The 14,214-nt window shown below is 35.5% G+C and overlaps 1 protein-coding gene across 1 annotated transcript; it reads right to left on the bottom strand.

Annotated features, from left to right (window-relative positions):
* Positions 1-254: 254 nt before the first annotated feature.
* On the bottom strand, positions 255-13,753 carry LOC131044279 (uncharacterized). Its single transcript, XM_057977569.2, has 5 exons — positions 13,502-13,753; positions 12,495-12,674; positions 12,136-12,234; positions 11,855-12,006; positions 255-1,071 (listed from the first exon to the last, which is right to left on the bottom strand). The coding sequence occupies exons 1-5, from the start codon at positions 13,535-13,537 to the stop codon at positions 690-692; spliced, it is 849 nt and encodes a 282-aa protein (XP_057833552.1). The 5' UTR covers positions 13,538-13,753; the 3' UTR covers positions 255-689.
* Positions 13,754-14,214: the final 461 nt, after the last annotated feature.

The following is a 14,214-nucleotide window of genomic DNA, read 5'->3' as shown; positions in this document are numbered from 1 at the left end:
TATTTCAATCATCAGAAGAGTTCAAGGAAGACAAAGTATTTGGTATACAGTGGAAGTACCTATGGTCCGTTAGGCTAGGTTTATGGGCAGGTACAGAGCATTGCTCGGTAGAAAACTTGAGTATTTTCTAAGAGGAGTTTGGCCTCAAAATTGAACAAACCAACTGAAAACACACACACAAAAATGATTCTTATATTTTGACATTTTATAATAAAAATACAGAGGAGTTTGGCCTCAAAATTGAACAAACCAACTGAAAACACACACACAAAAATGATTCTTATATTTTGACATTTTATAATAAAAATACAGTTATCCATCTCTTGAAAGTGGAAATTTCAATTGAATATAACACTTCTACATTTACTTCTACCCAGAAGAACTGATTACCAAAATTAAATTCCCAGAAGTATCAGCCACAGTAACCTGCAGTGCATTCTGAGATACATTGCACTTCCAAAACAAACTGAGAATCACTAAAATGTATCACAAGTACATCTGAAGAACATGCATTCCCGTGGCAATGTTGTATACCTGTAAAATATTGGTACACAATGACATTTCACAGCTTTCTATTTGTCAAGGATGGCTAGAAGATATCACCACAGATCTCAAAGATTGCCGCTCAAAAAAATGCTCCAGATTGAGTGAGAATGACACTAATTTACACTAACGTGATCCAAACTGAATCAGGCAATGCTGTATCCAAGCCATAGGAACAATGGAAATTGAGTGATTGCCATGAAAAGCAGGAGGTAGTGGTGCCTGCTGGAATCTCTATCATAACTCCTAACCTCTGCAAACAATACTCTTTTCATAGTTTTAACCAAGAAAATTCCCATGCACAGGCACGTCCAGGGCATTATAACATAGTATGAATAACTCCATAAAACACGTGCCAAAACAGAAAGAGCTATGCCTACAAAAGCATATCCCCCATATGCAACAATGTCTAAAATTGGAGCTTCTCCACTGCCAAGTGCATAGAGTGACAATTTCAACAGTAATACTTGTGCAAACCAACCGAGAAGACCTTTTGAAAATTGAATACTCAATGCTTCAGGACTGAACCTGCTTAAAACAAGTATTATGTCAACTTGGTTCCAAAAATAGATTAACATCTAACACCTACTGAATATTTACAAGGACAACTTTTACAAGAGGGAAATTACCAGGTATGCATCTATTATAGATTCAAGACAAACATATTACCCACTTATTCTACGAGATTAAATTAATCAAGATATCTAATTCTATTCATGATTCCTTCATGCATTCAATTCAAAGAATGAGAAAATTATAGTAGGACGATAAAGCACACTGCTTGTATAGTTAGCATTAAAAACTTTTGCTAAAAGCATCAGTATGGCTCACTTAATGAAGGTACAAGACAAATCTGAACTGCATTATGGGGTTATTTATCAGAAATTAACCTGGTAAAGAAGCAGCTGGCAACACTACAATAATCCCAGAGCAACAAATAACATGGGTGAAATGAAGGCCCTGATGAAGTGATTGTCTGGCTCTCGGTAACAACTACAAACAGATCGAGAGGGGATTCAGTTTTATTGTTTAAGGCTTTAAGCCATGCATGACAAATATATTTCATCCTGGAACTGACAAGAGGGATAGATAGAGCTTTGACTTTGATGCCCAGATTCAATATGACCAGATTTTCTCATCGTAACTTATCACAAAGCTAAAAGTGCTATAGACTTTTAGCCAGTGAAACTATCCTGACTGCTAGGGCTTTGGTTCAAGGAGCATTCTGGGTAGATCACTAGGACATACCATAAAATTTTTGGGATTATTCTTGCAAATTACTTCACTTCAGAGCTGTTAAATTGATCTCCTCCTGCTGAATCAGCCAAGGACTTTAAGAGCTTGCATCTAGAATCTACTCAAACAGATGCCAGCAAGGACAAGAAGCTTCTTGGTACAAAGCAATTATTCTGTATTTTACCAAGATGATCAGATAATGTAACTGTACTATTCCTTTAAAAGAGCTCCTCATGCATCACAAAGTATACATTTTCTTCTGTATCGAAGCATACTTTTAGGATTGCTACATTCCAAGATGTAAACCAGATACTCCATCAGCATGCAGAAAAGAACAAAGATGAGAAAAGAATAAAAAGCAGCTGGAGAATGCGTTGCAAGCAAAGCAGGCAGAAATCAATAAACATTGACATCCATAGCACCAGAAGTTAGGTCGTCCTCCATATCAGCTGATGGGGAATAGATCATAAAATATGGGTATAGAATGCTAAAGATTATTGGGCATTGTACAAAACCAACAATCAGAAAATATTGGAAGAAATGTTAGTAGTAAAGAGTATCATTGAGTATATCCAATAAAGCAAAAACCAACATCCCAAGAAGTGGAGGTCAAAGACATGAAACAAACATTGTAAAACAGAGTATTGAGAATGAAAGTAGCAAAATACTAATTACAATGTTGAACAAAAATCTTCTGCAAAGAAGTCTTTTTGCATAAGTTACAAGTTCTACTTTGGCTTGCTTGGGACCACTATCATCTCTGCAGCAGGATGCATGCATTGAGTTTGTTCCTCACTATATTACTATAAATCTTCAAAACCCAACAATTCGAAAACAGGTACAAATGCATTGAGAAGTATCAGTCTGAGATGTCCAGAGCAAAAAATAACATCGCTGAAGGAAATCTCACTGGGTCTCAGTGGAGTTTACAAGAAAACTGCAATATAAGGGGATGCAATTTGAGGTTATGGAAGACAATGCTATTTCATTCTGTATTGAGAATAGTGATATATGAAGCTTTATCTTTGACATTCTTGTTCAGCACAAGATCAGCTTCAGTTGTAATTTGTAGACAAAAAGCTGCATACCACTTAGCAATCAAGGGTGTCCTCCTAGTTTCTAAGAGTCTAAGGCACATCAGAAGTATTTCTCTAGTGCTTCACAAAACCTTCACGTTATTCTTGCAAAAGACTTCATTTTGGAGTTGGGAATCTGATCTCATGCTCAGAAGACTCCTTGGGTCAGACTGGACCATCAAGAGCTGGTGGCATTTCGGCTTGGTATCTAAACTTTTCTCAGAAAGAAATGCTGGTGAAGGGAAATGGCATACAAAGGTTAGGAGACTTAACAGTGCTTTGAGTTCCAAATGTGTATCATTGCATGCTCCATTGTGTATTACTATCCAACAATACTGACGTATAAGCCAGATGCTCCATCAGCAAGAATAGAAGGAAATGTGAAGAGTGAAAATCCAGATGGCTCTGTGAGCAAAACAGGCAGAAATGAAAAGACATTCTATGGCAACCCTTAGCATCAGATAGTTTATCAGCAGGCATGAAAAATGTATTATATCTGAAGTTCTGAACATATTTTGGAGGTTACCCAACCAACAAGTGGATGACAGCAGGAGAAGATGTTCTATTACTAAAGTAAAAAACAACATTCTGGATACACTTCAAAAGAATATCATTGACAAGGCTGAAAATAGAATGATAATCCATATCCCAAGCAATAGAGGTCAAAGTCAGTGTGAACATTGAAGAACACAATAATGAGAAATGTGTCATGTCCCCAAACTGAACGTCATTAAAATACTGTTGAAATTGAGGAAGTTCCTTGTATTATCTTTATAAATGATACGAAGGACAAATGATTAAAGTTTAGTGTTGGAAATGGCATCAGATGTAAGTTAAGCCACGATGATAGTATAGAGCCTATTATTCTCTAAATGGAAAGCAATAATGATAGTTTATTTTAATACAACAATTAATAGTGCCGTAGCTAGGAAGAACCATCTATATACGACTTGCTCACTAGCACCATCGCTGGTCAAAAGACCCGATCTAGACTCAATGAATAATCAAGCAACAGTTTATACATTTCGGTTCAGATACAAACAACCCATTTAATGTTCCATGGGCATTGTGGAGAATTAATAAGGACGGCACAAATGATTTTTGACGTCGTCTAAGGAGTATCATATTCCTTGAAGAACCAATCCTTCTCTAAGGAAATTCATGGGGAAAGTTTCTTCTAAGACGCTGCTACGGTATAGACACGGACTTAAGCATCTAACAATTGATTAGTTATGTTCTTCAATGTTAACAGCAATAAATTAGTTATCGTTAATAATTTGTCAAGCCCAACATTACTCAGCGACCCCGTATTACTAAGTAATACTGCCTTGGGTGAAGACAAGCAGTCTAATATCAATATGGTTCGTTGAATATATTAGACAGGTTATTGTGAAGTGCTATGAATTGTTTATTTGGAAGGTCGTCACCCTTCAAGGAGATGTATCTCTCGATCAGATAGAAGTAAGTATAAATTAGCATGAGAATCGGGAGGAGATGGAGGGAGTATTACGGTGCTTTTCTATATATATCTGATTGCTAAGGCAGCCTAGTACAAGGGGATAAAAACAAAGGAAGGAAAGAGAGGAACAGACCACGTAAGCTGCCTCAGTCCATGTCTGCACTCTATTCAACACGATAGGGGGAAATTCATTTATTAAGTCGGCAGCCTTTATAATAATATTGCAATGTGGAAGCAGACTAAAGAGGAAGGAATACCACGTAGAGGGGTCTTTTATCTGTCATAGAGATCAAATTAAAGGAGGACTTCAATAAGAATTCAGATTAATTAATATTAGAATAAATTTACCAAAAGAGTTTTGTGGGCCCCAAACAATAATTATTCAGATTCTTATAGTAAAAGGATGCTCAAACCTTTGATTGCATCAATTAGGAAAGATTTTAGAGATTCCACAATTATTTTGTGTTTTTAGCAGCAGCTCCACTAAATAGGAGGGGACCCACTTGGAGGACTTAAATATTGGAAAAAGGGAAGAGAAATATGTGAGTAAAATAAAAGAAAATATATATTTAGAGGATGGATATTCCTCAATATAATATCATATAAAAGGATAGTTTTTGTGGTGTCATTAAAAATAGAATTAAATTAAGGATCAATGAGCAGATATATGAAAAAGTCTTCAGAAGATCTATGAATACTTGGTGAAGCAGATTATGAAGGATTCATGGACTGATTTGATGGTTAAGATTGAAACATATTTGTGAAGGGTTATAGGAGACTTGGAGCTGACCAAATAACAGATTTATAATTTCAACAACAATAGAATAAACAAATGAAGATGATTTATGGTCAAATAATAGCAGGCTGAAAGGGAGAACTATTGCACAAGTTATGAAGAATCTATTTTATTAGGCTCCAATTTGAAGGTTCAGTTGAGCAAAAGTAATGTATAACATTAAGGCATATATCTCAAGTGCACAAATAAGAGAAAGTTATCAAGATAAGTCCTATCCTTGAACTATTCTTAAAATTTTAAGTTAAATATCATAATAAAATGTCTTCAGTTTGGGTACTTTTTGTATTACAGTTCTCACCTTAAATTGTAATTGTTGTTTCAGGATTAAATTAAGGAAATCCTCAAATGGGGACATTACAAAATGAAGAAGCAAGGATGCTAATTAGTAACAATCATAGTATTAGGAATTGGACAAGGACTTGATTTGGCAGCCCAAAATCTTGACTTGGGCTCAAGACTTGGCTGCATCATGTCATACATTCCTTCTTCCACTTTTTATTCTAACAATCTTTTTAGAATGATTCTTCAATCCACAAAGCTACAAGGATGAAGATCACAACACATTCCTTTTCTATGTCCTTTCCTATTACAATGAAAACATTGCATACACTACATTCCTTGAACTAATAAGTTTGAACCTACAATTTCTTTTACCACTAACATATCCAAGGCCTTCATTTTTTGGCCTCACTCTTCGTTTAATGGGCTCTTTGAAAACTTTTCACGCATGTCTTAATTTTTTCATTATCTTAAAACAAACATTCTTTGGACAACATCCTTGGTCATTATCATCACAATTAGTAGGATTTATAGAGAAAACATTGTTATCTCCAACATAACACTCTTTATCAAAAGAATCTTTAGCTATATCACGTTTATCAAATGATTCATCAAATGGATAACACAAATCACTTGTATTATAAAGAATATCACATGACAAAGGTCTAGAATTTAGACACTCATTAAAGAATATCACATGACAAAGGTCTAGAATTTAGACACTCATTTTCCTTCTAGTATGCTACCAGTAATTAATCCAATTGACTATTCTATTTTTTCAACTTTGATATTTCACCCTTCTATGAACTATTTTTCTCTTCTAGTCCTTCATTTTTCTTTTTAACTTTCTCCAATTCTTTTTCTCAAATATTATTTTCGCATAAATATTTATAACTAGCCATTTTTATCTGATTTATCCAACCCAGATTTGTGACAGGTTTTCTGCGATTTGGGTGACTAGGGTTTTCAGCCCTTTATTTCTGCAGACGTGTTGTGGCTGGGCACGAGCTTTGGGTTTCTAATTTTTTTTCCAGAAAAATTATCATTGAGTTTTTATAATTTTGTCTTCAAAAAAATTATTTTGGGTTTTCATAATATTTTGCCCCTTTAAAAAAATTATTTGCTGGGTTTTTAATATTTTGCCCCTCTAAAAAATTATTTCTGGGTTTTATTAATTTTTTCCACAGAAATTATTATTAATTTCTGGGTTTAAACCTCGAAATTCGCGCATTGGGATTCATGCCCTGAATTCCACTCCAAGGTTTCAGATTCATTTTGCAGCTGCTTCTATTCTGATTTTTTAATCAGATTCTTTTGTCTCGTGCCTTCATTAGGTTGACCTCGTTCAACCTTGGTTTTCGTGATGGCATCTTTGACCAACATCATGTTGGAACACAGTCAGAAATTCAACAGCTGCCACAACACCTGGAAGCAGCGCTTGTTCACGATATTTAAATATTGTCACCTTGATCAGATTGATTTAGGCCAGACCTCGTCCTATAGGTCCTAGGATTTTCACATTTTTTTTCCTCAAAAATTGTTCCCAGGGTTAATCTCATCTATAATCCGCGATGTTCGCGTAAGATTTTGGTTATCTGGGTTTTACCGTTTTTTCCACAAAAACGATGTTTTGTGACCTCAAATTTCAAGGGTTTTCACGATTTTTTCTTGAAAAATTGCTTGCATGGTTTTTACGATTTTTTCCTCAAAAATAGTCTGTAATACGCAAAGTTCGCATGGGATTAGTGATTCGCGAAGTTCTCTGGTTTTGATCGATTTTCCTCCTCAAAAATCATGCTTTGTTGCAGTCAGTTTGGGTTGCACCTGCCAGTGCAAACATCTGCAACCGTGGTATCTTGCAGTCAATTTTGGAGTTGGTACTCGTTTGCAAAAGGGTTTGCTGATTTTTCCTCAAAATCATGGTTTCAGGCTTTAGTAATTCGCGTGTGCCAGATCTCTAATTCGTGTGTGAAGGCTAGGTTAGCTTGGCTGGCTTTTGGTACTCTTGGTCATTTATATTCTGCAGATCCTGGGAGGGCCTCTGTAGCAACAGATGGTCTTTGCATTTGTGATCATAACACCTGCAGTGTCTTCTGTAGAGTATTGAGTACGATGACCATTAGGGAGGGTGTTAAAATAATATTAATATCTTCTATAATGGTCATCTTCTATTCTTAGTGGTCATCTTTGTTGTCAACTTATTTAGCTATTTAGCTTTTTAGTCGACTTATTTAGCTTGTTTAGTTAGCTTTTTAACCTATATTTAGCTTTTTAATTTTTTTAGCTTATTTGATTTCACTTTAATGACTAGTTCTATTTATAGAACATCGTCTTGTAGGCTCTATATATATGTGTGTATATCGTTCAATGTAATTATCCAATTATTTAAGCAATCAATTTTTCACCTACTCTATGACATCACTTTAGTGTCTTGTTCCATGAGAAATAGTGCTTATTGTATGTTACCACACCTTTTCATGGTAGATATTTTCATCATGTATAATTTAAAAAAATCCAAAATTTTCCCTTCTCAACTTTTTAACACTAATTTCTTCTTTGGTATGATCTCCCCTCATGCAACAACAACTGAGGCCTCAATAGAACCAAACGTTGATAGAAAAACCTTGACCAAAGTCCAAGGTTATATTTTCTTATACGTAGTAAACCTCGATGTGATACAATAAAAAAAACTTATGTATGCAATAAATATAAACCAAATTATAAATAATCCTCATGTTGCACTATCACTTGTCATCTTCCTTATTCTCACATATATTTAATTCATATGATTCCACTTTTGTCTCCCATTTTTCCCTTCTCTATATAGCCTTTTAATGCCTTTTCAAAATGCCTTTCCATCATATCCTTTCATGATAACTCATAACACTTAATCTTATTCCCATGAATTTACCTTTTTCTTTATAGTATTTTACAATTTGATACTTAATTAGGCATCTTAGATGTGTTTTAAGGTCATTATAGTGGTATCTAATGGATATATGGATTCAGAAATTACCTATGTTATTGGATACACCCTTAAGGCGTCCCGCACCTGTAACAGGTACATCTGGGTATGGGTTCGCTGCGGGTATGCCTGGGTACATACCCATGCATCTGGGTACACCCAGGGTATGTGACAGGCGTACCCAAAGGCGCTGAGCACCAAAAATTTACAAAAAAAGGCATATTTTGACCTTTTCTTTGCATCCGTAAACCGTAAAATGCCCCTAATAGCATCAGTTCCCCCAATACAAAGATCATTTTTCTCTATTCACTCTCTCTTTTCTCATTTTCTCTAATCGTTGGGTTTTTCTCACATAAAACCATTAGGGTCTCCACTCCCAAACCCCCACTAGTTAGTGGGATCTCTTGTCATATAAGAAATTTGATTACGATGAGGGGGTATGGGAGTGGAGACCAAAATCAAGAACTAAGACAACTAAAATTATCACTATTAAATGCCAATTGATAAAGATAAATATTAAATATTTAACTATCAATTGGCATTCAATATTTATCTTTATCACTACCATTTTGACATTTGGCATTGATCAATGATGAAGTATCATTATATCAAGTGTATTTAATTTTACAATTATGTATATTTCTTGTATACACACACACACATATGGATGTACCCAAAGGTGAAAAAATTGCCTGTACCCACGTACCTGGTTCACGTACCCAGACATGTTTCCATACCCATACTGGCAACTTAGGAAATTACCCAAATTACTTCTGTTGTGTCTCACAGCCCTCTATATCTTGCCAAAAGGCACAAAGGCAACAAGTGAAGCAAAATCCTATAAAACATAACACCTATAGAATCAAACCTATCTTGTGATAGATGTTGTTTTATGAATGTCCAACCAAAATAATGATATAATTAGATTGGATCTTCCAAATAATGATTCATTTTATGCTAATGACAATGCAGATGCCAATTCCAACTGCACAACAAATGGCATTGGATGTGTTGACGTAGTTTTATCAAGCAATAACTATTTTTTTATTGACGGTAACTGAGAACATCAACTAGCCCAGACTGGTTCTAGGGTTGAACAAACCCTGGTTATGAGCATGTTATTATATACGCATGTCCACCAAGTTGTGGATCACCTTATTATAATGTCAGGATTTGGAATTGAGTCAATTTTCTTTACAAGTGCACTTTACAGTTACAGAACAACCCATTAGACATAAGCAATAACTGTATGTTAAGCCATCTGAATTAGTAAAGAAGAAAGATGGACTAATTAACTGCATCAAATTGCTATGGTCAGAGATTCAAATTCTCAACAAGAATATTCAGCACAGCACCAGTCAATTAATAGCTGGGTGTTGTTGAAGCGAAGGCAATTGCTTGATTACTCTGGGAATTGGCTGTCTTCATCTTGATACTTCATCTCACTTAGATGACAGGACAAAGCTTAGAAAGTTAAAGGAAACTTGTTGATCGCTACAGCTAATGGCATGCACTTAATCCTCAGAGCTAAAGATGGTATGGGGAAATGAGGGATTACAAGGAGGGGGAATGGCGATGGGGTACTCTTCTAAGTACGCCACCTCATGGTGGTGACCGAATGGTCCCATGAGGCCAAGGGGATACAAGAGGTACTGCCTTTGGGCTCAGAAGAGATGGGCTTCGAGGGCACCCTATTGTGAATACACCTCGTCCCTCTATCATGGTGAATTAATACACCAATAAGTCCAATCATAGGAAGTGAGAGATGGATGGCAAGATGATGGGGGAACGGGTATAGGATACCTCACTACGTACACCACCTCATATGGATGGCACAGGCCAAATGTGGCCAAGAAGGATGGTATATCTGCTCTTGGGCCTAGGGTAGAGGATCTCTAGGACACTCTATCGAGTCACCTTATCTTAGCTCTCCTATAGTTGAGCTTCCTCAAACATATGTAAGATAGCTTATGATTAAGCTGATATTTCTGCTATAAGCTTCAACGATTCCTAACTAAAAAGATCTGCTTTATGAATTATTGTTGTAAATGGTTTTCTAACCGTTTCACAGGGCCTCAATCAGGTGAAAGGTATCTCTAACCCTGCTCTTGCTCATTTGGGAATTGTGATTTGGAGCTAAATTAGGGCATTCACAAATAGGGGACATTACAGTAACTAGGGCAAGTGGTCTTGGTTGTTGCATTAGCAGTTTTGCCAGGAAAGTTTTATGTAATTGGGGGTACTCCACTAGGCAAAGCAACAAAGTAGATTTATACAGAAGGGGAGAACAGGAGCATCAATCTCAACAATTCATTTTGCTTTCCTTGTTGGGGCAAAGAAAGTTTTATGTAGAGGATCTGCAATGTGCCATGTCTGAGGCTGTTCCCTCCCTTGCTTGGAAATCAACAATGTTTATGGTCACCTTACCAATAAATTGCATTATGCAGCACATTCACTAAGTGCAATTGCTGATAATCCTTTTAATTCAATTAGGCATGCAGCAGTATAGAAGGGGTATTTGCATGTAACAAGGGTGTTAAGCATTATAGGTTGCATTAATGGTATTATCCCTTTATGGACTACATAATGAATGGAGTACACCAAGCAAAATATTATATTATGGGACAGTGAGCTCTAAATTGTTGAATTTGGTTATTGGAAACAATACATTCCTGAAGGGTAAAGAAAATTGCCAGGTGCCTGTCAAACACCACACTAAATATATACTCTTAAAATATAAAATCCAAAAATGATTTTAGCCATGTCCAACAGCAGAGAAAGACTTTAATTACTGGAAACAATGGGATCTGCACTTTAGTGATTGTTCTTGTCAGGAATACCAATTGTAATCAAAGCACTTATAGTGCATACTGAAAACAATCTATGCTAAAGAAGTCCCAAGCTTCTTTATTTAGAAGTGAGCACTCCTTGATGTAGTGCTACCTTTTATGGGCTGAATGTAATCTCTCATTTTTTAAGAGTGCAATTGCCATTAGAGCCTCCATTTGAATATCCAAAGATATGATTTTAATGCAATTTAGACAATATAAAAAATCTACTTAATGCAGTAGTTGACTCCATCATGCTGAGGATGTAACTTAGTTAATATTTTGTTTCTTTTTCATTGAGCATAACAATTACTTGTAGACATATGACCTAGAAAGTAACAAGATCTTCAAGATCCAGTAAAGACTTAATCAGTTCCTATCTTTCAAACTGATGATGCATAAAGACAGAAAAATAGATAAATGAAGAAAGAGCCAATCAAAATGCAGACCAAATATAAAAATTATAAATTTATAAAGCTTGACAGAAGAAAACAAACATGAGACATTGTTTCCCAATCATTGGGTTGCATAGGAAAAAGAACATTTAAAAAACGGTAAAGGCCAAATTGGATGAGTATTGCTTCACATATGAGGTGAGTACAGTGACACGGGAGGCAAAAGTCAAAACGAATGCCAATTACACAACAGCAGCAGGCAAGGCAGAATACTTACTTCCCAAGCAAGCCCAGTGTGATACCAGAAAGGATGACATACGTGCCAAATGCCATAAAAGGAATATATAAATCAGGAGCATTGATATCATAGATAGGTGGCTTGTATGTGAGACCTCCTGGAATCTGCTCAGCTATCCTTGTCCAATGACCCTTAAACAATTAAATAGAGCACATACCAAGGTTAATTATAACTGATCCAAAAACAATCCTCAATTAGAGCATTTGCACAGTAGTGAAATGAATTTTCAGTGCAGCCAAACTGTGGGTTTTCCAACTTACCCTGTGCATGAAAGGAAAGAGGACTACTTTCAGCTTGTTCTTCACGTATTGATCATTTACTTGAAAGTAATATTGAGGATTCGAAAAATATTTGCTAATCTGCTTACAAAACATGTTACATCAGAGAACAATCAAATAGACCAGAAAATAATTTGAAATGTACTATTGCTGTATGTTATGTATGATATCTGTGGAGTGAGCTTAAAATAAAATCAAATTAACACATATAGTCGATAGCTTTCAAAAGACTGGAACCAGAAGAATGAAATACTATGAAGCCTGTTTAAATTGAATCTATATAAAAATTGCAATCAATAGCTTTCAAAAGAATGCAATCAGGAGATAGAGACATTACACACATTGCTTTGCACGTACTCTGAACTAGTTCCAAAAATTCGCTCTCCATATGCCCCTAATCCATCTCGGATAAATGCAGAACCAGCTCCTTGGAATGGACTGTTAAATGGATTTGGTCCTGTGTTAGGTGGTCTCTGCATGCCAGGTTGTCCTCCAAGATCATCAAGCGTGACTCTTGGTCCCTGTAATAAGCGACATATGGATATTAAAGAAATCAAACTCCAAGTTCAGTGAAAAGTCGTTGTAACTTGTCATCCTTTCCTTGGAACGAAAATAAGACATAGGCATCACATTATTTTATAAAGAATATGGGTACTGTGTCGTGGCATAAACATCCCGGTTAATTTGGACTTTAAAATTAAGTACTGTAGATGGAAAAAAATTGTCGAACAGAGTTTATTTCCCAGGCTACGTGGTTAGCATAATCTATTTTATTGACCAGATTTACAAATATTATTGCTAATGAAAGTCGTCAATAATATCAGGTAGATAATCACATCTACAGCTAAGTCCAATGATAAGTTCACAAATAAAATTACCCTAAAAGCACAGCCTCGATCATTCCCACCACACTTCACTGCTTTGCACTAGATCGTGAAACCCGTTCATTAATATGTTCACGAACAGGATTTGTCAATTTGAAATGTAAGTTCACTAGAATTTGTGATGCCATTTCTTTCAAAATAAAAGGGTTTCAAGATCTAACAATATGATGTCGTACAAGGGCAACTGAAATTTTAACAGAGATTGTACAACCCTAGAAGCAAAGGAAAACCACAATTAAAAGCTAAGAATGCTTTAAAATTCCAGATCTGACCATTTAGTCTCCAATTTGGGAGAAACTACGCAGAATTATATTTTTAAACCTATGGACTTTAAAGGCGGCAAAAAAATCAACGAAGACAACATTGTTATATCTCGACATGAAACCCTATATTATTGAGAGAGGAGGATTTAAGGGCAATTTGATGTGTTCCAGAAAAACAAAAAGAATTGACAAAAAAAATACCTGCATGGGCATGGATGTCTGTTGCTGCCACGCCATTACAATCACAAGTTTATGTCGACTGTGAGTATACCAGTGTATGTTCTATGAAGGATTTCAGTTTCTTCTCTCTCAAGTTTTGTAATTGTTTCAGAATTCTCTTTTCGTTAACAGACGGGGAATTTCGTATGGTTTGCGCGTTCACTTTACCCGTAACTCCAACCCCCTCAATCAGTTGACGGAATATAGAGAAGTGCGTAGCGTATTGTGTGTGGAAATAAACATCGTCAGATGTAGGTGGCCTTTAAATTATTTCCTTTCTAAAAAAATTTATTTATTTAGAAAAAAATTGTCATCGTCTTTTCTTTTTTTTCTTTTTTTTTATAGGATTTGAATTCAGCATCGTTTAGTTACCTACATTATGGGCTTTGTCATCATCTTGCTTCAAATTTTTTGGGAAGATTTTAAAAATTAGCTAAAGATTTTATTGGTTCTATTTTTATTTAATTTTGTGTCTATTTTAAGGAGAGTGCTTTGATACATAAATATGTCGATAAAATGACATAATCTAGTGTAAAGTCGAGTTGTTTTGTATTATTCACCTTCATCATTACAATTTTTTCTATGCAATTATCACTTATTTCATTTTTCATTTTCATAGATGTGTATGCATTCACCACATCTACTTATTTATTACTTTCATGCTCGTAATTATTTCCATGCACACAACTTTTTCT

This window comes from Cryptomeria japonica, chromosome 10 (genome assembly GCF_030272615.1).
Source record: "Cryptomeria japonica chromosome 10, Sugi_1.0, whole genome shotgun sequence".
NCBI classification, from domain to species: Eukaryota; Viridiplantae; Streptophyta; class Pinopsida; order Cupressales; family Cupressaceae; genus Cryptomeria; species Cryptomeria japonica.
The sequence above is the reverse complement of the archived record's forward strand: the minus strand, read 5'-3'. Positions and strand labels throughout refer to the sequence as shown.

Excerpts from the sequence above, each read along its gene's own strand:
- LOC131044279 (XM_057977569.2), bottom strand. The coding sequence starts at position 13,537 with ATGGCGTGGCAGCAACAGACATCCATGCCCATGCAG. Across the intron at positions 12,675-13,501 it reads AGACATCCATGCCCATGCAG|GGACCAAGAGTCACGCTTGA; the intron begins GTATTTTTTTTG and ends CGCTTATTACAG. Across the intron at positions 1,072-11,854 it reads ACACTGGGCTTGCTTGGGAA|GTTCAGTCCTGAAGCATTGA; the intron begins GTAAGTATTCTG and ends TGTTTTAAGCAG.